This window comes from Loxodonta africana, chromosome 1 (assembly GCF_030014295.1).
Source record: "Loxodonta africana isolate mLoxAfr1 chromosome 1, mLoxAfr1.hap2, whole genome shotgun sequence".
Taxonomy (NCBI): Eukaryota; Metazoa; Chordata; class Mammalia; order Proboscidea; family Elephantidae; genus Loxodonta; species Loxodonta africana.
In genome coordinates, this window is record NC_087342.1 from 98,707,923 (window position 1) to 98,728,796 (window position 20,874).

The 20,874-nt window shown below is 51.1% G+C and overlaps 1 protein-coding gene across 3 annotated transcripts in view; it reads right to left on the bottom strand.

Annotated features, from left to right (window-relative positions):
* CPNE5 (copine 5) overlaps positions 1–20,874 on the bottom strand; it is a 140,052-nt gene that overhangs the window by 4,887 nt on the left and 114,291 nt on the right. Inside the window, exons 13-20 of one of the 3 annotated variants that reach the window (XM_003403939.4) lie at positions 15,590–15,643; positions 11,062–11,123; positions 5,377–5,423; positions 3,212–3,393; positions 2,135–2,262; positions 1,797–1,899; positions 987–1,044; positions 441–514 (exon numbers count right to left, since the gene is read on the bottom strand). In XM_003403939.4, coding sequence (XP_003403987.1) covers positions 441–514; positions 987–1,044; positions 1,797–1,899; positions 2,135–2,262; positions 3,212–3,393; positions 5,377–5,423; positions 11,062–11,123; positions 15,590–15,643 — 708 coding nt within the window. Of the gene's footprint in view, positions 1–440; positions 515–932; positions 1,900–2,134; positions 2,263–3,211; positions 3,394–5,376; positions 5,424–11,061; positions 11,124–15,589; positions 15,644–20,874 lie in introns of those variants that run through there. The other 2 variants (XR_010322004.1, XM_064285316.1) reach the window with 2 other exon arrangements.

The following is a 20,874-nucleotide window of genomic DNA, read 5'->3' on the forward strand; positions in this document are numbered from 1 at the left end:
CCAGAGGGCTGCAGCAACACTAAAGACACCACCTCTGCTGTCAAGGGGTTTGCCATCTCATCAGAAGGCAGCTGGTGGAAAACAACAGGAGGTCCGGGGAACCAGGCTACAGGCGCTCTGGAGGAGACTTGGGAGGCCTGGAGGGCCAGAGACGGCCAGCAGAACTTGGAAAAGTATCACAGAACATTCTGGTGGAGGCACCAGCAATGTTAGGTGTGAGGAGTCAATGTTAGGTGACATGGCAGGGAGGGGTCCAGCTGAGGTAAGTGTGAACTGAGGACTGACCCTCGTTCCCCTCTATGGCGGCCAGGCCACTTGGGAGCCCCAAAGTGCTTCCTTCCAGGGGCCCTCCCCAAAAAAGTTCCCAGAAACAGGTGTGAGGTAACCCTGGCTAGAGGGGCTCTTGCATTTCCTGTGGGCAGACAGGGCCTGGGCTTCACCTGCACGATGTCCCGCTCGGCCAGCTTCCCTCGAGAGGAGATCCGCACGTCATCACCATCCAGCTCCACCATGGCTGTGTGGGGAGAAGCAGCATGGGGGGATTAATGGTGGGGACCCCAGGTTGGTAGGTCAGTGAACTGTTGTCCACTCCCAAGCCAATCCAAGGCAGAGACCACAGACTCATGCCCCCATGTTACAGATGAGGAAACTATGGCCCAAGACAGGAGGAGAACAACCAGGCAAGCCTCTGACTTCTAGCCCAGTGCTCCCGCCTCCCCCGGGCTCCCAAGGTTGGAGGAAGGAGGGATGACTCAGAGCCTCCTCCCCACAGCCTTGGGATGTGGGCATGGGGTGCACACCCTGACACACCCCTCCCTGTGCAAACAAAGGCACCCTCACGCCCTGCACGCTCACCCAGACAGTCATACACACACTCAGGTGAAAGCTCTCGCTCTTGGGAAGGGTGGTCCCCAGGGACCTGAAGCCTCTGGGGAAACATTTGAGGGATGGGAATCAGAAGAGGGGAGGGCAGCAGCTGGACTCACCGTCAAACTCTGCCTGGCCCACGCCGATGATGATGATGGACATGGGGAGTTTGGCAGCCTGGGAGACAGCATGGGGGGATGGTTTGGACCCAGCAGAGGGGCCAGCCAAAAGAATGAGAAAGACACAGGCAGGGATAGAAAGAGATAGGTCAACAGAATAGAGGTAGGACAAGGAAGAAATGAGAGAAGAAGATGGAGAGACAGAGAAAGGGGGAAAGAGAGGGAAAGGGTGTGCCTAGAGATAAAGACCAAGGGAAACCGACGTGGGACCCCGAGAAGAAGGGGGGTAGAGAGAGAGAGACAGAGGGGGAAATCTGTCACAGGTCTGTTTCTGCCAGCTACCTCCATCCCTTCTGTGCCTGCTGGACCACCATCATGAGGGGCCCCTCTTCTATGTGGGTCTGAAAGAGGGGCTGGGGCAGTGCAGATGGGGCTTCTTTTTCAGAGAGGCCACATAGTAGGGCAGCCACATTCCTGGGACTCCTCTACTTTGGGCCTCCCACCTCGTCAACCTGGCAGGCTGGGCTGGGAGCTAGGGAAGCAGTCCTCGAGGTTGGCTAATGAGGGAGCCACGGGTGTCTGGAGAGAGGACCACATAGTGGGACTAAGAGATGGGTGCACAGCTCCTCACGGGGGGTCTCATGTCAGCCTGTTGTCCCTTCCATCTCTGGAAAACCCTACCAGACCCTGCAGCCAGGAGCCGGAAGTTGGGTGTGGTCTGTGGGTCCCCTCAGGGAGGGGAGGGAAGCCACACCCCGGTGTTTCCCTAAAGAAGCAGGAAGGCAGGCCCCAGAAGCTCCTCTCACGCACGTTGACAATGGCCTCCTTGGTCTGTGCCATGTCTGAGATGACTCCGTCTGTGATGATGAGGAGCACTGAGTACTGGGAGCCATCCTGCACAGCCGCCGCATTCCTGGGGAAAGGGCAGGGCTGAGGCCTGTCTGGCCAGGCTTCTGGGCATGTTGCCCTCCCCTCAAGGACCCTGAGCACTTTGGTGGGGACAGGTCTCAGGTGGATAGGAGGAGGGTCTCTTCAGGGTCAGGGCTCCCTGAAAGGGGAGTCAACGGGAGAGACACACTCTCGCCCAGTCATGTGAGCAGCTGGGATGGGGTTTCATGACCCTGGCCAAGGCGGGGGCAGGTGCTCACCTGGCCACGTGGGTGACCACAGGGGCAAAGTTGGTGGGACCGTAGAGTTGCACAGTGCGCAGGCTGCGGTGGTAGGCCTCCAGGATGCCGTCGATGCCACAGCAGGAGGGGTTCTCTTGGTTGCCGTTCTGGGGGCACAGAGTACCAGGCAGGGGGGTTAGGAAGGGGAGGCTGAGCCCAAGACGGAAGGAGGAGTGGGAAGGAGGACAGCCCAGTGGTCTGTGGGAATGGAACTGGGATCTGCTAGACGCTTCTTTGGTGGGCAGGGGATTCCTGGACCTGCCCTGAAGGTCAGCACATGCTCTGGTGAGCCAGGGTCAAGCCTGCTCCTTGCTCCCCTCTGTGCACTCACTCAAAAAGGCCCCCTGAGAGCCCTGCTGCTTCCCTCAGAAAACCGCAGGCAAGCCCATCATTCCCTACAATGGCTGCTGGGTCTGAGCAACTCAGGGAAGGGCCTCTGGCTGACCCATCTCTGTGTGTCCAAGGCCTAGCACAGTGCCTGGCACTCAGCAGGCATATGAAGCATGCTCCCTAAACACATCTGACTGACCAAGTAGCCAAGTGAGCTTCCCCAGCTAGTGGGAGGGAGGGAGAGGACATGTCCTGAGGAGGTATCTCCATAGAGCCTGGGATCCCTAAGGGATGCCATGTTCTACATAACCACTCTCTGCAGGAGCCCACCTTCCAGAGCACTGCTGGCCCTCATCCCCTCTCAGCACCAATGCAGGAAGTCCTTGGGATTACCTGTAGCTGCCCACACCCCTCATCCTCTTTTCTGGGCCCTGGGGAATAGATCAGCCACAGCTCCACTCCACCCCCACCTCCATCTTGTCAGAATAAGGAGGCCAAAGCCAGCTGTAGGTGGTTCAGACGTGGGGCAGTGGGAGGTATCTGTGAGCAGGGGGAGAGTGGGTCTCCAGAGGCCCTAACACAAGCCCCTCTACACACAGCCAGCCAGCTGCCTTGCCCCACAAAGGCTGTACCTCAAGTCCCTAAGCCTGGAGGATCGGAAACGCCCCCACCCCGAGCTTGTTACTATACCCCAGCCCAACCAGCCCTTCCTCCCGGGCCTCCTACCAGCGGGAACTCGTGGGACACCCGGCCGTCAGGGGGCAGCTTGGCCCCGAAGCCAAGGGCAGGGAACATCTTGTCGCTGTCGTAGTGCTGGATGATCTCCCCAACAGCGGTCAGTGCCAGCGCGTAGGCGTTCAGCTGGTAGGGGCTCATGTAGTGCAGGGACGTGGACTGCGACGGGTTCCCTGCAGCACGGGACATGGGAGCATTTGCCGGCCTGGACCCCCAAGCCACCTCGGGTTCAGCACGCAAAAGGGCACCCAAGGGAACCCCTATTGTTTTTTTTTTTTTTTTTTGCAGAGTAGAACTGTGCTCCATACGGTTTTCATGACTGTGACCTTTCAGAAGCAGATGGCCAGGCCTTTCTTCTGAGGTGCCTCTGGGTGGGTTTGAACGGCCAACCTTTCTGTTAATTGCCCAGCACGTAACCGTTTGCACCACCAAGGGACTCCCCAACTTTTATTTATTTCTCCTCAATTCCTCTCTTTCCCTCTCAGCCCAAATTCAAATCTGTAGGAAACCCTGGCTGCTGAACTTTCACAATGTATCCAGAACCCCACCTACTTCCTCCCGCAACTGCCACCACTCTGGTCCAGTCACCATCCTCTCGCTTACGGAACTGCAGCAGCCTCCTGACTGGGCTCCCTGCTTCTGCCCTGGCACCTACAGTCCCTACTCAGCACAGTAGCCAGAGCGGGCCTGTTCCAGCTAGAGCAGATCACGCCTCTCCTCGGCTCGAAACGCTCCACTGCTTCAGAGTCAAACCCGAAGTCCTTTGAAGGGCCCACAAGCCACATGATCTGGTCTCCAGTTACCTCTCTCCTACCCACATCTGTCACTCACTCCGTGCCAGCCTCAGCAGCCTCTCACCTCAGGGCCTTTGCAACGGCTGTTCCCTCTGCCTGGAACACTTTTCCTCAGAGGTCCACAGGACTTACCTCTGTTCAAGTGCCCCCTTCTCAGTGTGGCCTTCCCTGACTAGCCCGTGGAGAGTTACAGTCTCTCCCTGGCTTGATTTTTCTCCGTAGCCTTTGTCACTGCTAATAGAGTCTATATTTTCTTTCTTTGTTTATTAATGAGAGGCAGGACAGCACAGGCTCTGGAGCCAGACTGCCAAGGTACCAATCCTGCCCTCGCCTCCTTCTATCTGTATGATCTTGGATAAGTTCCTTAACCTCTCATCCTGTCTCCTCACCTGCAAAATGGGATGACAATAGTTCCTACCACGTGGGATTGCTGTGAGGATTAAACAGGTGTCATGAAGGCCCCTCCCCACTCTATGACACTGGGGCCTGCATCCCCAAGTGAGGTTTCTGACACCGTGAGCAGTAGGAGACCATGGCATCTTCGACACACTTGGCATAAAAATGAGCATTGAGCACCCCTAATGGGGTCCAGAATCCAAGACTGAGATGTTTATAATACTGTAAAGTTTGGCATGGTGGTGACTTGGCCACATTCTGATAGAGAAGAAATTCAGAGGAGGAAAGGAAGCTAGGGTAGCCCCAGAACAGTGAGGACCGGGTCCTTGGCTGGGTTTCCGTCCTCCTTGAGGACCACAGAGTTGGGTCTTGACTGTAGTCTTCCCCTCGAACCTATGGGATGGGCTGCACAGAGGGTGCGGGATTTGGTGCTGGGGTGAAAACACCTCTTCCTAGGGCTCTTGATGGGCCCAGATGACACACGGTCCTGTTTCCCCAGAGAGACTGGGTGTCCCTCAAGGACAAGGTTGTGGCTCATAGTATGTAGCCCCAGGGCCTGGATTTGTTAGTGACCCCGATCAGACCTAGGGATACCATTCTCAACCTGGTTGTATCTTTGGCCCTTCAGGCCTATGCAACATTCTTTGGCAAAGAGGCCAGGGACTAAGCAGGACCTGGCTCCCGGCAAGGGCCACCAACACAGCCCTCAAACCCTCCCCTTCTAGCCCGCCTCTGTCTTTCCAATCCCACCCCGCCATCCTGCTCTGCCCATTTCCCCACTCACTATTAAAAACCAAAAAAAAAAAAAACCCCAAACCCGTAGCCGTCGAGTAGATTCTGACTCCTAGTGACCCTATAGGACAGAGTAGAACTGCCCCACAGAGTTTCCGAGGAGCGCCTGATGGATTCGAACTACCGACCTTTTGGTTAACAGCTGTAGCTCTTAACCACTAGGCCACCACTCACCATTGGAGGCGGTGAAATCAATGGCCACCGTGAAGTTGATCTGAGTCCTAGAAGAAAGGGAACAGAAGGGAAGTTACCTCAGGAGAGGCAGGGCTGTGGGGACCGCTGGACAGGGGTAAGAAACCCTGGCTGTGGTCCCAGCCCCTCTGTCTGCCAGGTGCCTGTCTTGGTTAAGTCATTCTTCTCGCCAAGGTTCAGCTTCTGATTCTGGAAAACAGAGATAGTAACGCCAGCGCACCCTCCCCTAAAGGATTTGTTTTGAGGATCAAAAGAATTTAGCTGTAAGAATGTTCTTTGAAGATGATTAAGATCTGTGTGGACACGTGATTATGATTACTTATTTCCTCCTCCAACCCTGACCCCTGGGCCCACCTGAGGCCAGTGAGGTAGAGTTGGAGTAAGCTCGTGCCTGTATTTCAGGCTCAAACTTGGGTTCGGATTTAGGGTCAAGCTTATTCAACAAAAAAGAGAGCCACACTGATATCGTGCATCCCCTGCGAGAAGAATGACCCACCACTCACGAAGTGGTCTTGCCAGAAAATTGAACCTCTAGATCTATCTAGCGGTTTGCAGGAAATATGGGACACTGTAGAGAATGCAGCCAGCAAAATCCAGGCTGTGGGAAACTCTACTGGAACGCTATGAGAAGTGACCAGCAGCATCAGCCTCACCTGGCAGCTTGTCAGAAAGTTCAGGCTCTCCTCTGTGACTGTTGCTAGGTGCCATTGAGTTGGTTCTGACTCACGGCGACCCCATGTACAACAGGATGGAACACTGCCTGGTCCTTTGCCATCCTCACGATCGATCGTTAATATGCCTGAGCCCGTCGTTGCAGCCACTGTGTCAACCCATCTCATTGAGGCCCTCCTCTAGAACTACTGAACCAGAATCTCTTGTGGGGAGGGCAGGGAGAGTGGCAGAAATCTGTTTAAACAAGCCCTTCAGGTGGTTGGAAGGAGCTCTGGTGGCACAGTGGTTAAAGCGCTCGGCTGCTAACAAGGGTCAGCAGTTTACACCCACCAGCCGCTCTGCAGGAGAAAGATGTGGCAGTCTGCTTCCATAAAGATTTCAGCCTTTGGAAACCCTGTGGGGCAGTTCTACTCTGTTCCATAGGGTTGCTATGAATCAGAATCGACTTGATGGCAATGGGTTTGGTTTTTTTCGGTCAGGTACTTGAGGGATGTCGTAGATGAAAGCAAAATTAAGAAACAAATGAAGCAATCTCAAAATATAGATCTCGTCTGGATTCTGATGAGGAACATTTTTAAAATTTATAAGACAATCGGAGACATTTGAACACTGACTAGATGTGTGGTATTAAGGAATTACTCTTTAAAGTGTTGAAAAGCAAAGATGTCACTTTAAGGACTAAGGGATGCCTGATCCAAGCCATGGTGTTTCCAATCACCTCATGTGCATGAGAAAGCTGGACAATGAATAAGAAGACCGAAGAAGAATTGATGCCTTTGAATTATGGTGTTGGCAAAGAATACTGAATATCCCATGGACTGCAGAAGAAGGAACAAATCTGTCTTGGAAGAGTACAGTCAGAATGCTCATTAGAAGCAAGGACGGCTAGACTTTGTCTCACATACTTTGCATGTGTTATCAGGAGGCACCAGTCCCTGGAGTAGAACACCATGCTTGGTAAAGCAGATGGTCAGCGAAAAAGAGGAAAGTCCTCAACGAGATGGATTGACACAGTGGCTGCAACAATGGGCTCAAGCATAATGCTTATGAGGATGGTGCAGGACCGGGCAGTGTTTCATTTTGTTGTACACAGGATCCTGTGAGTTGGAACCAACTTGACGGCACCTCACAACAATTTTTAGGTGTAACTGAGGTATTGTGGTTATGTTTTTAAAAGAGAGAGAATCCTCATATTTTAGAGATACATCCTGAAGTATTTTGGGATGAACCATGTTGTCCTGGATTTGCTTCAGAATAACTGGATGGAGGGGAGAGCTGATGGAGCAGGACTGGCCGTTGAGTTGGTAATTGTTGAAGCTGTGTAAAGGTTACAAGGGGGTTCATTTATATAGTACCTTCTCTCTACTTTTCGATGTGTCTGAAATTTTCCACAATAAAAGGTTAGGTTTGGGGGGTTCAGATTTCAGGCTTGAAACTTTCTGGGGGCTTGGTGGTTCTAGGGGCTGGACGCTGCAAAACAAAGCTGACTAGGACATGAGTCCCTTATAAAGTCTAGTTCTGGGTTGTCATACTACAGGATAAGCATTGTTTAAAAAGCAAATTCCAGGGCCCCATCCCAGAGACTCCAACATGCCCCCATCCCCTGGCCTCATCCAGGATTCTAAGGAGCATGTTCTGGGATCACACATGGGGAAAGCTTCTGGTGGTTCCCACTTGGGCCAGGGGATGATGTAAGATGAGGCAGGCCTCATGTCACCAGCATTTAGCAGATGGTCCCTATGAGAAGCCACAGCCCTCTCTCCACCTGATCACAACTAAGCTGCTGTTCATGGGACCCCCAACCCCCAGGATGGTCAAGGACATGGTTAGTAGGAGACCTGAATCCTCCCACACCCTTTCCCCTCATCTGCCACCTGGGGCCAGGGCTTCGAATCAGTTCATTCCAGTTTGAGCCCCTGCTGAGAACTTGCATTTCTACCCCAGATATACTGAATCATAATCTACATTTTAACAGGATCCCCAGGTGATTCTCTTTTTTTTTTCAATTGTACTTTAGATGAAGGTTTTCAGAACCAACTAGCTGCTCATTAAACAGTTAGTACACATATTGTTTTGTGACAGTAGTTACCGACCCCACGACATGTCAACACTCTCCCTTTTCAACCTTGGGTTCCCTATTACCAGCTTTCCTGCCCCTCCTGCCTTCTAGTCCTTGCCCGTGGACTCTTGTGTCCCTCTAGTCTTGTTTTGTTTTATGGGCCTGTCTAATCTTTGGCTGAAGGGTGGACCTCAGTAGTGACTTCATTACTGAGCTAAAAGGTTGTCCGGGGGCCATACTCTTGGGGTGTCTCCAGTTTCCATCAGGCCAGTAAGTCTGGTCTCTTTTTGTGAGTTAAAATTTTGTTCTCAGGTGATTCTTATGCATAAAAAATTTTGAGAACCACTGCTCTACTAGTGGTTCTCAGAATCGGTCCCTAAACAGTATCATCAGCATTGCCTGGGAACTTGTTAGAAATGCAAATTCTTAGCAGGGGTTTGAACCAGTTTGAAGCCCTGGCTGGGGCAGAGCATCCAATGGACTCCAGGCTCTAGGAGAAAAGGAGCCACAAGAGAGAAGGAGCCTGGGTCCCTGAGTGGCTGCACGGAGCAGAGTCTTCTCAACCATCCCTGCTGTCCCATCCATGAATGAAAAATAAGCCTTGATTTGTAGTAAGCCCTGAGGATGAAGAACTATTTATTACAGCAGTTTGTTGTCACTTCCCAGCATGGAACATAGAGATTGTGTCTTTGTTAGGGAAAGGGAGACATTTGGAGGGTCAGACCCCTGCTCTGGGGCCACCCTTGGGCAGGGGTTCTGGCCCCCAGTACTGCAGCTGAGGGGCACAGTTTAGGCTGGCTTTTCCAAATACACAGTGAGGAATGAGGCAGGCCCTACTCCTTAACTAGTCCCCTGCTCTGGGTTCTAAAAAAACAGGCATTTTTTTTTGTGGGAAAATTACTCTCTGCAGTCTCATCTCCCCACTAAAGGGCAAAGCAGGGTAGAATGCAAGCCCTGAGCTCCCAGCTCTTCCTCCGACATAGGGGCAGAAGCGACTGTACCCTTCCTCTGGGGGTTCAGGAGGGTAGGTGAGAGAGGCCAGGGCGGAGAGGATCCCTAGACAAATGCCTCCTCCATAAGCTTCCTGCCCAGACATGCATGCTGGGCGCCTGCTCCCTGGAGCCAGCTCTCCCTCAGACTCTCTGGAGAGTTTAAAGAGAGGTGTAGGGAGGGCTGGCACTGGGGCTTCAACCTGCCCAGTACTGCCAGTGCCAGTTTTGTGCAGTTACCCGGCCTCCTCGGCCCCTTCCCGGTGACACCTCACAGCATCCAGCCCTTTAACTTGGCCGTCTCTCTTCATCACACCCCACCCTGTAGCAGTGAGGCAGGCAGGGCCAGGATTATTAATTACTATGGAACGAAAGGCAATAAACGTGGAGTAAAGGCAGCCCTGCCCCGATTAGGTGTGTGGCTTTGGGCAAATTATGTCATCTCTCCATCTGTAAATGCAGATAATTGTCCCCACCCTGCCCACTCTGCTCATGCATTGGGGGCATTATGCAAATGAGTTGGATAAATAGGATGAGGATTGTTTGAAAATTGCAAGGTGCTAGGAATGTAACCCACTGCTGTGGAGTTGATTCCAACTCATGGTGACCCCATGGATCCCTGGGAGGCCCAAAAAGTTTGTCCTTAGTTGCTAACTGAAAGGTTGGCTGTTTGAACCCACCCAATGGTGCCATGGAAGAAGTGCCTGGCGATCTACTTTCATAAAGATTACAGCCAAGAAACCTCTATGGAGCTAAGTTCTACTTGGTAACACTGGGGTCAAAATGAGTTGGAATGGACTGGACAGCAATGGGTTTTTCGGAATGTAAGGGGTGGCTTGTTGCTTAACGGGGTAGAGGATGGGGCAGTTTTGATGGGGAGGGAGCAAGGGCAGGGTGGGAGAAAGCTCAAAGGAGGGACAAATAGGTGCAGAGAGGCCTCTGGATGACTGGAGGGAGGGTGTGCTCACTGAACAGAAGGTGAACTTGCACCATCAAGGCTGCGCAGGTTCAGGACCGCAGGGAGCAATGTCATGGGAAAGTGAGTGTGGCTTCCCAGGGTCTGACTTTTCCCTCTGCCCTGGAGAACCAGGCAGCTAAGGTGCCTGTTTGGCTGGGATAAGCCTTTGGCAGCTACCCTTGCCTGTCTCCTTTCCAGACAGGTGTAGTCACTCACCTGCCTGCACCTGCAGGCTCCTGGCTGCCCACACTCTGACCTGGCACCTGTCCTGGCAGGGAGCACAATGGGCAGGCCCTCAGCTTGGAGTCAAGCTTTCATCCCAAGTGCTGTTGGCTGGAGCCTCTGGTGGCTTCCCTGCCTCCCATGTCCTGGACACTGTACCCTTTGGTTCTTTTTGTTCCTTAACTCATGTTTGACTATCTGCAAGCCCCAGGACCATCCCCTGGCTCACTCCAATCCCACCTGCCCCTTACAGGTCTCTGATACCACTGGGCAGGTTAATCACTGTCCCCAGAACAGATCAGACATATCAGAAGCTCAGAGCTGGAAGGAACCTGAGAACTCACCTATTCTAACTTCTTTGTGTACAAAGGCAGAAATAAGATACCCAGGGAGGGAAAGCAACTTGTCCAAAGTCATTCAGCAAATCCATGGCAAAGAAGGGCCAGAGCCTAGGCCTCCTGACTCCCAGACCAGGACTCTCTACCTCCCCAACTTTTGGCTCTTTTTGTCATGGAGTCCCATACCATCTCAGCATCCTGTCTCTGTCTGGGGAGCTGGTGTGACCCAGGCCAGCCTCTTTGGCTCAGGAGCTCCTATGCAGCCACTCAGGATCCAGGGGCATGCGGGACGCTGGGTGAGTTGTCTCCACCAGACAGTCGGGGATCGCCCAGAGCCCAGCATCACAGGCCCGGCCAGGGGGGAACCAGAACTGGTCGTATGGGTGTGTGGGGCCCCTCCCCTCTCCCTGAGGCCACATCTTTTCTCACCCTCCTTTGATGTAGTCGAGGAATGTGCACTCTGACTCCACAGCGAAGGAAAGCAGTGTGACCTTGAAAACAAGAGGAAGCTTGGTCAGCGGGGAGCCGGGGTGGAGGGCAGACATTTCCTCAGCATTCGATAAGTGCCTGTGTTGCATGCATTATTGCATTCGGTGTCCACAAGAGCCCTATGAAGAGGTGATACTACTACCCCCATTTTCCAGCTAAGGAAACCAAGGCTCAAAGAGGTAATGCAATGTGCCCAAGGACACTGACAGGATGAAGCACAGTGGGGATATGAACCTGGGTCTGACTCCGGAACCTGTACTCTTGATCCTGATGCCAAACTGCATTCTGGGAGGGTTCCCTTCTCTGTCAGTAGAGCACAGAGCTCCCCCAAGTGGGCACCGGCTCTCCAGTCCCAGGACCCCTGGCATGGGGTGCAGAGGGCGAGGGGTCTTCCCGACACAGGCTAACAAGCTCCCGGTGCTGACAAACCCCAGCCTCCACGTCCCACTGACTATAAATCCCGAAACACACCTCTTGTGTACTTCTTTCAAATCTTACTTGTCCACTGCATCCCTCTGGGATCTCTCGGCCTCCACCCTTTCAGACTCAAGTCCCTCATAAGCAGCCTGTTCTTTCCCTGGAGGTAACTGACCACCCCAGTTCCCCCTCGTCCCAAGCAGAGGCCTGCTGACCTCCACCATCTGGAAGGTGCCAGCTCGAGGCAGCTACCTGGCAGCTATTATAACAACGAATAGGATCGACAAGACAAGGGAAAGGCTGGCAGCCTAAACCAATTAAAGAAGGCAAGATTGGGACAGGAGACCTTTGACCTATGTAAGAGGACAAACTCCTCTCCAGTATGTTGGCAGCCCCCACACTGGGGCAGACTCAGCTATCTTTATCAACTCCCTGGGTAGGGCAGCTATCGCCTCAGCTTGGCAAAGCTAATGAGCCATTAGCCTGCATAATGGGAAGGATGTGAGTACCGGGCTGGGCCCTGGAGACAGCTACCCACTGGAGTGATGGTGTGAGGCACCTGGATGAACACAGCCTCCTTTCTTTCCAAGTGTAGTAGTTTAGACTCACCAGGATTGGAGTGGCCCTCAACCCTGACTGACGATCACTGCAATCCCTGGTGATCTTTTAAAGCATCTCTCGGCCTTTGTGGGGACCTCAGACCAATTACACCAAAATTTCCAGGGAGGGGCTCTGGCCCTGGGTCTGTCTTTTTAAAGCTCCTCACAGGAGTATAACCCACAGCTGGGATTGAACCCCAGGCCCTGGGCTGAAGCAATTCCCTAACTTGCCTGACCACAAGGATTCACCCAGGGACTTGTTACTCAAAGTGGACCAGCAGCATCGGCATCACCTTGAAATTCAGAAATGCAGACTCTCTACATTTTAACAAGATCCCCAGGTGATTCCTGCTCCTAGTAAGGTACCAAAAGCGCTAATAAAAACAAAACCAACCCTGTTGACATCGAGTCAATTCTGACTCATAGCCACCCTATAGGACAGAGTAGAACTGCCCCATGGGGTTTCCAAGGAGTGGCTGGTAGACTCGAACTACTGACTTTTGGTTAGTAGCTGAGCTCTCAGCCACTGTGCCACTAGGGCTCCAAAAGCCCTAATACGCTAGTCAAAAACACAGATTCTTGGGCCCCAGCCTGGGCCTCCTAATATGGAGCCCCAGGGAACTGGCCTGGGCCTCTGTATTTTAACAAGCATCCTGGATCCTGGATGATGTTTATGGTGATGATTGTGAAAGGCGGGGTGACCTGGAACAAATCACGTCCCCTCCCTCGGCCTCAGTTTCTTCATTCATCTTTAAAGAAAGAAGGTAGAACAAGGTTAGTGGTTTTCAAGCTTTTTTTTTTAGCTGTTCAACCAAGAGTTCTCAGCTGGGGGAGGTGCTGCCTCCCCTAGGAGCATTTGGGAACATATGGGAGAGTTGGGGGGGTGGGTGGTCTCACAATGACTGGGGCTCTACTGGCAACTATGGGCAGAGGCCAGGGTGCACCTGTGAGACAAAGAATTCTCCTGCCCCAAACACTGACAGCATCCCTGCTGAGAGGAACTGCCGCTTTGGACAAAGGAAATACTTCTTCCAGCCCCAGTCTGTGAAATAGTTACAGTCAGAGAAGCAGTGGTCAATCTGCTCTGAATGTACAGAGCACTTTGCAGTTTACAAGCCTGCATCTCTCATGTGTCTGTCACAGCCACCCTGTACGGTAAGCAGGGTAAAAAAAAAAAAGAAAAATTTTTTTGTAGGGATGATATATTAGCTCATTTTACAGATGAAAAAATGAGCCTCCTCGAATGAAGAACACCAAAGACACAAGGTAAATATGAGCCCAAAAGACAGAAAAGGCCACATAAACCAGAGACTATACCAGCCTGAGACTGGAAAAACTAGATGGTGCCCGGCTATAACCAATGACTACCCTGACAGGGAACACAACACAGAATCCCTGATGGAGCAGGAGGACAGTGGGATGCAGACCTCAAATTCTCATAAAAAGACCAGACTTAATGGTCTGACTGAGACTAAAGGGACCCCAGAGGTCATGCTCCCCGGACCTTCTGTTAGCCCAAAACTGGAACCATTCAGAAGCTGACTCTTCAGACAGGGATTGGACTGGACTATAAGACAGAAAATGATACTGGTGAGGAGTGAGCTTCTTGGCTCAGGTAGACACATGAGACTATGTGGGCAGCTCCTGTCTGGAGGAGAGATGAGAAGGCAGAGGGGGACAGGAGCTGGTTGAATGGATACAGGCGATACAGGGTGAAGAGGAGGAGTGTGCTGTCTCCTTAGGGCGAGAGCAGCTAGGGTTACATAGCAAGGTGTATATAAGTTTTTGTATGAAAGACTGACTTGACTTATAAATGTTCACTTAAAGCACATTAAATAAGTAAAAAAATTGAAGGCAGATCCCATCCATTTTCTCAAAAGGTGTGACCTTCTTTGTTCCTCTCACAGCCCCTCCAGAAGTAATCGTCAGAGGTTCTGACATAAATCACAAACGTTCTTTGGTAGATTTCAATATCTTAAAACACATAGCAAAAGCACAAGCATCTGGGACATCTGGAAAAATGCACAGTAAACACATTTTTTTCTGCAAAAAAAGGGAAAAAAAATGGGGCTCCTCAAAGGAACCCCAGGGCTCTCCTGACCAAGACCTCTTCTTAGTCAGGTCTGAAATTACAGTCTCCCTGACTCAAATCACTAAGCTTGGCTGCATTCGATGATGGGGCCATGGACCTCTGGAGTGGTGAGGTGACTCCAAGGGGATGAGTGTGGGTATGTTTACACTACAAAGACACTGGCTTGTTCTTTACGTGCACTGCAAGCTCCGACCTAAGGACCTTTGCACATGCTGTTGTTCCCTCTACCGAGGAGGCCCTTTCCCCTTATCCTCAGTACTTATTCCCTCACCTTCTTTGCATCTCTGCTCAAATGTCACCTTCCCAGAGAAGCTCGCCTTAACTACCTTACATACAACAGTAGTTTTTCCCCTGGCATTCCCTACTGTATTTTTTTTTCCGCGGCACTTATAACCACCTGACACACATAGGTATATATGTGTGTGTATTTCATTTCTGGAGCTTAGGTGGCTCAGTGTTTAAGAGCTCAGCTGCTAACCAAAAGGTCGGCACTTCGAATCCACCAGCTGTTCCTTGAAAACCCTATGGGGACAGCTCTACTCTGTCCTATAGGGTCACCGAGTCAGAATCAACTCAATGGCAACAGGTTTGGTTTATTTGTTTTCTCTCTCTTCCCACTAGAATATTAGCACCACGAGGGCAGAGATTTTGGTTCAAAGTGTTCCCAGCTGTACCCCTGGTGCCCAGAAGAGTGCCTGGCACATGGGGTTTTGTTAGTGGCCGGCAAGTCAATTCTGACTAGTAGCAACCCGATGAGTTGCCATGTAAATGTAGTAGCCTCAGTAAATTCATGTCAAATGAATGTACGAATGTGCTGACGACCAGCCCCCAGAAGCCACTGGGCCCATGAGTCAGCCCAGGATGGTCACAGTTAAGCAGGGGCAGCGCCCACAACAGCTGCCAGCCCTGGAGCCGATTGTATTGTTGACTTCCACTCTGCTGATTTCTCACTGTGTGGCCTTGGCTGAGTCACTTCCCTGCCTGCAGCCTGGGTTTCCTCTTTCATGGTAAGGGGATGATAAGATCTGCCTCTGGGGGAAACAGCCTGTGAAAAGCCCTGAAATGGGGAATTTCCCAGAGTAGGGGCACAATCAATACTACTCCTCTTCCTTCCTACAGTAACTCCCCACCAGAGTTTCTCTCTGCCACTTATTCTGTGTCAGGGCCCTGTTGTGTTGTCTCTACCATCTTGGCTTGGCTGTGGTTCCCTCCACCCCACCCTCCGCACCCCGGAGCCTCTCCAGGCCTCTAGTTCCCGCATTCCACATGTGCACAGACTGACATACAAGGCTCCCTGACACCAGACCTATCTTGGGGAGCAGAATGTCTATACCCACGGCAGGGAGGGGTGCCTACTCACTGTGCCAGAATTCACGTATTTCTTTTTCTTCATTTTCTTTTTTGGGTTTACCACCTGCAGGAAAAATCAGTTATCTGGTAAGAAGGAACATTTCCAACTAGTCAAGGCGGAGCCCCCAGGGCCTTCACCGACCCTGGGTGTGGTCTCGGTCCCATCAAGTGGACTCTGAAGACTTGGGGCTGGGGGCAAGGGGAGGAAGGCTCAGGGTCCATGAGGTTTTTTGGGAGTCTGACATTTAGAGTTACACAGTTGGGTCCCCGATTAGACTCGGTGTCCCACGACCCACATCAAGAATAATATTAATTTAACCTTCTTTCCCACTGTTCCCCCAAACACACCCTCCACCCAGTGTAGCCAAAGAAGGCTTGATGTCGCAAAGCGGCTCTGCCTGTGCCTGCCCTGTGTGTTGGCTCAGGTTGCTCCCCTCACCCAAAGTGCTCTCCTTGCTTCCCTTGACCAATTCCAATTCTCCTTGCTCCTCCTTCAAGTCCCAGCCCAAAGGGCTGCCCTGGAACCATCAAGGGTTCCCTTTAGACCACCAAGGCCCTTACAGGACTGTGAGAACCTCCTTAACTGTTCTTTATGTGTAAGATTTAGCTTCCAAACCAGATCTGACGTCAGAGAGTAAATTGCAGGGCTAGGCTCATAGTAAAAACCAGCTGCCGTTGAGTCCACCCTGACTCATGGCGACGCCATGCGTGACAGAGTACAACTGTGCTCCATGGACTTTTCAATGGCTGATGTTTCGGAAGTAGATCACCAGGCCTTTCTTCTAAGATGCCTCTGGGTGGACTTGAACCTCCAGCCTTTCAGTTAGCAGCCAAGTGCCTTAACCATTTGCACTACCCAGGAACTCCAGGCTCATCGCCGATGCTGAAAAAAATACTTGTTGGTAGGCTAACTCAGTGACCTTAACCAGGGTGGTTTTGTGCCCCCGTTGCCCCTGGAACATCTGGCAATGTCTGGAGACTGTTTGGGTTGTCACAACTGCTGGGGGGAGGGGTGCTAGTGGCATCTGGTGGGTAGAGGCCAGGGATGCTGTTAAATATCCTACAACACACAGGACAACTCCAACAACAAAGAATTATCCACCCAAAATGTCAACAGTGCCAAGGCTGAGAAATTTTGGGCTAAAGGAAGAGGACTACCCACCCCGCAACTCTGTGGGAGGAAACACCAGGTAATCTGCTTTTGTAAAGATTACAGTCAAAAAAACCATATGGTACAAGGGGTCGTCCAAGGCACAACTAGGTCTCTATTCGCCTGGAGCAACAAAGGAAGAAGGAGTGTCAGGAATAGGAGGAGGCAATGGAATGTGTGGCTAATTGCCTCCGTTAACAATTGCCTCCTTTGCCATGAGACCAGAAGAAACGGATGGTGCTCAGCTACCATTACTGAATGTTTTGGTCAAAGATTCTACAGAAGACTCCTAATCAAAAGGGGGGAAATGCAGACCAGAATTTCAAATTCTCATAGAATCTAGAATTTCTGGAGCCATGGAGGCTGGATGAACCCCTGAAACTATTGCCCTAAGATAATCTTTAAACCTTAAACCAAAATATCCCCTGTAGTTGTCTTAAAACCAAATAATCGATTAGCTTAACTAGTAAAGAATGTCTGCCTGGAGCATCATGCTCTTTTAAGATCTATCTATATGGGATCAAATTGACAACAGCAACTTGAAAGATAGGAAACCTAGGGGGCAGTGAGTTTATGTTAATGGGGGAGGAACAACTCAGAAAAAGAAGGTGAGAATGGTTGCACAAAGCAAAGAATGTAATCAATGTCGCTGAATTGTACACGTAAAAACTTGAGTTGGTATATGTTTTTGCTGTTTATGTTCTCAACAACAATAAAAATAAAATAAATTATTTAAAAAAAAAGAAAACCCTATGGAGTATAGTTCTACTCTGACACACTTGGGGTCACCATGAGTCAGAGCTAACTCAAGGGCAATTGATTTGGCTTTGGGGTTTTCATTGTTTTTGTTGTTGTTATTTTTCTTTTGGTTATTTTTAAAGCAATAAATAAATGTAGAATGTATTTAAAAACACACATACACATAAGATTCTATGGGGCAGTTCTATTCTGTAACACGTGGGGTTGCGGTGAGTTGGAATCTACTTGACGGCACCCAGCAACGATGACAACAGCAACCCTGCCCTTGTGAGCCCCCCACGAGACTTTTGCACTTACTGCATTTGTGCTCCCAGCCTTTTTTTTTTTTTTTTACATGGGAAGTTGTGTACAACCTTTCCCCAACCCCTAAAAAAAAACAAACAGAAAAAACAAACCCCTAACCTCCCATTAAACAGAGGGAGGTAATTTTCACACCCACTCTGTGGCCTCTTGGTTTCTGGGGAACTCACTTCCCCTCTCCCACATGTCCTGTTCTTTCTGCAGGGGCCACAAGCTGCATCTTTAGCTCAGGTCTCTTCTGCATGAGTGGGTGTTGATATCCACTTCTGGAGATAAGGAAACTAAGACACAGAGATGACAAGTGATTTGCCTAAGGTCACACAGCTGATCTGGAAAGTGACAGAATTAGAAACGAGGCTTCCTGCCTCCAGGCCAGTGTTCCATACATTGATGCCACCTTGATAGCCAATACCAACACGTTCCTTCAGGAAATACTTAAGGGGTAGAGGTGGAGGATGTCAGTTCCTCCCCTCAAGGATCTTCACTCCAGTGGGAAAACCAAGATATATACTGGAGGTGGTACAGTTAACGGGTTAATGCGCTTGCATACTAACTGAAAGGTTGGAGGTTTGAGTCCACCCAGAGGCGCTTCAGAAGAAAGCCTGGTGATTTACTTCCAAAACATCAGCCATTTGAAAACACTGTGGAGCACAGTTCTACTCCCGACACATATGGGGCCGCCATGAGTCAGAGTTGACTCGACAACGACTGGTTACTCAGGACAAGTGACAGGGGCATCAAAAATGGAAGAATTAGAGAAGTGTCAAAGGAGTTGGAGGGAGGAAAACCATTCCAGGTGTGAGTACCAGTGAAGGCTTCCTGGAGGAGGTGGTGTTGAAGCCAGACCTTGAAGGACAGGAAGGATTTGGGCATGAGAGTTCAAGGGAAGGCAATTCAGACAGAGGAGAAGTTGTGGGCAAAGACTGGTTGGGGAGAAACACAGAACTGGGGTCCTGTTTGATGGAAGAACCACGGGGTGGAAGAGTAAGTTGGGCTTGGCTGGAAAGGAGCCTAGAATGCCAGGTTAAATGTTTGAACGTCATCCAGAAACCAGCAAAGAACTCTGGTGAGCTCTAAGCTGGTAGGGGACAAGATCACAGCCCCTCTAGGATGCTGGGACCCCGGGGGATGTGAGTACAAGGGAGGATAGGGGACTGCCAGGGAGATGTTCACCTGGTTCTGCCCCCTAATAGATGTGTGACCTCAGGCAAGGTACTTAACCCCATTGTGCCTCAGTTTCCTCATGTGTAAAAATGGAAATAAAAAGAGTACCTACCTCACAGAGAAGTATGAGAACTAAATGAGTCAATACAAGTAAAGTGCTGGAACCAGGGCCTGGCATGTAGTAAGCACTGTATAAGTGTCAGCTGTTGCTATGTTCATTATTACGCTACAACCGCTAGTCTGGGTGAGAGGTAATGAGGGCCTGGGGGTGTTGGGACAGGTGCTAAGCTATGGCAGAAACAGCATTGTCAAGAAGCGACCATAGATCTTGGGTCCTGGAGGTGGCCATGGGGTTGGGGGAGGGACCGTGATGCCAGATACAGAAGGATGGAGGAGCTGGATTTGGGGCACAGGTGGGAAGTTTAAGTGGAAGGGCTGGCAAGCTGTGCAGGTGGAATCTGACAGCCTGGATGAAATGCTGAAAGAACCCGGGGAGAGAAGCCGAGGAGACCTTGGAGGGCTTTCTTTAGCACTGGGGAATGCCTCCTCCACCGGCCACACAGATGTCCCCATGCTCACAAACATACCCAAGGGAAAACACCTTACTATCTAAGCAAGCTGTTGAGATGAGGGCAAAAACGCGGCCCCAATGCTGCACTGTGCCTCAGTTTCCCAATCTCTCCCATTGGGGCGTTGAACCGAGTGCATCTCAAACTCCAAAGCACCCCTCCAGCTAAGGACTGGACTCCTGGAGGTCTGGGCATAGCCCAAAGACCTGGCCACAGGCACAAAATTTCTTTGAAGCCTTCTGTGTTATCTTTAAAATTAGCCCCTATTCCACATTTCCACTCTCTATCATAACTGTTTTAATCTTAAAGCAATGTTTTGCTCCCAGGGCTTCACGGGAGGTGGGCATTGATAAGGTGACCTGTTTATTCCAAGGCTTCATATACTCCAGGCATCTCTGCCCCCAGGGTACCAGCCTCTCCAGCCCTAAGTGGCTGCGGCTGTGAAGCTCCAGGCAGGGTACCAGTGCCCCCTAGAGGCCATCTCAGGAACCTCCCTCCCTCCTGACTCCACTAAGTCTTCTCTTTTTTCCCTCTTCCCTGGCCCTCATGACCCCAGGGCAGGTCTGGGGTCTGCCTACGTGCAAGGGGGCACTGAGTGGCTCTGATGAGCCCGGGGCTGTGCTGGCTCTGAGGATGCAACAGTGAGTGAGACATCATGCCACCCTCATGGTCTTCGAGGAGGTAGAAAGTATCATAAATAGGGAATCGTTGTGTGGGGAGGGAGACACCTCGGACCACCAAAGAGGGGTGTCTAATCCAGACCTGGGGTGGGTGGCTGTGCAGGCAGAGAAGGCTTCCTGGAACAAGTTACATCTGAAGGGAGTCTACGAGGACTGGCGGCCCCTAACCAGGTAAAGAAAAGAGAAGAGGAGGTCCCTCCAGAAGGAACCAGCGTGGATAAAGTTATGGAGGTGGAAACAGCACGGAAGTTCACAGAGCCTCAGATGGCGTGATGGGCTAAAATGGGAGAAGAGCAGAGGACAGGGGCAGGGACAGGGGCCAGATGTGAGGAGCCTTGAAAGGTGTGTGATTTATGTAGCTATTTACATACACATAGCTATTGCACAGGAGTCCTGGGTGGCAAAAGCAGTTAAGCACTCAGCTGCTAACCGAAAGATTGGAGGTTGGAACCCACCCAGAGGTGCCTCAGAAGAAAGGCCTGGTGATCTTCTGCCAAAAGTTCACAGCCATGAAAACCCTATGGAATGCAGTTCTACACTGACACAAATGGGGTTAGCATGAGTTGGAGTCAACTCCACAGCACCTGGTATACCTGTTGCACCCAGGCTTGTGGGGTGAATAAAGAGTATTCTGTGTGAAGGAGCTTAGACTTCACCCTGTAGGTAAACAAAT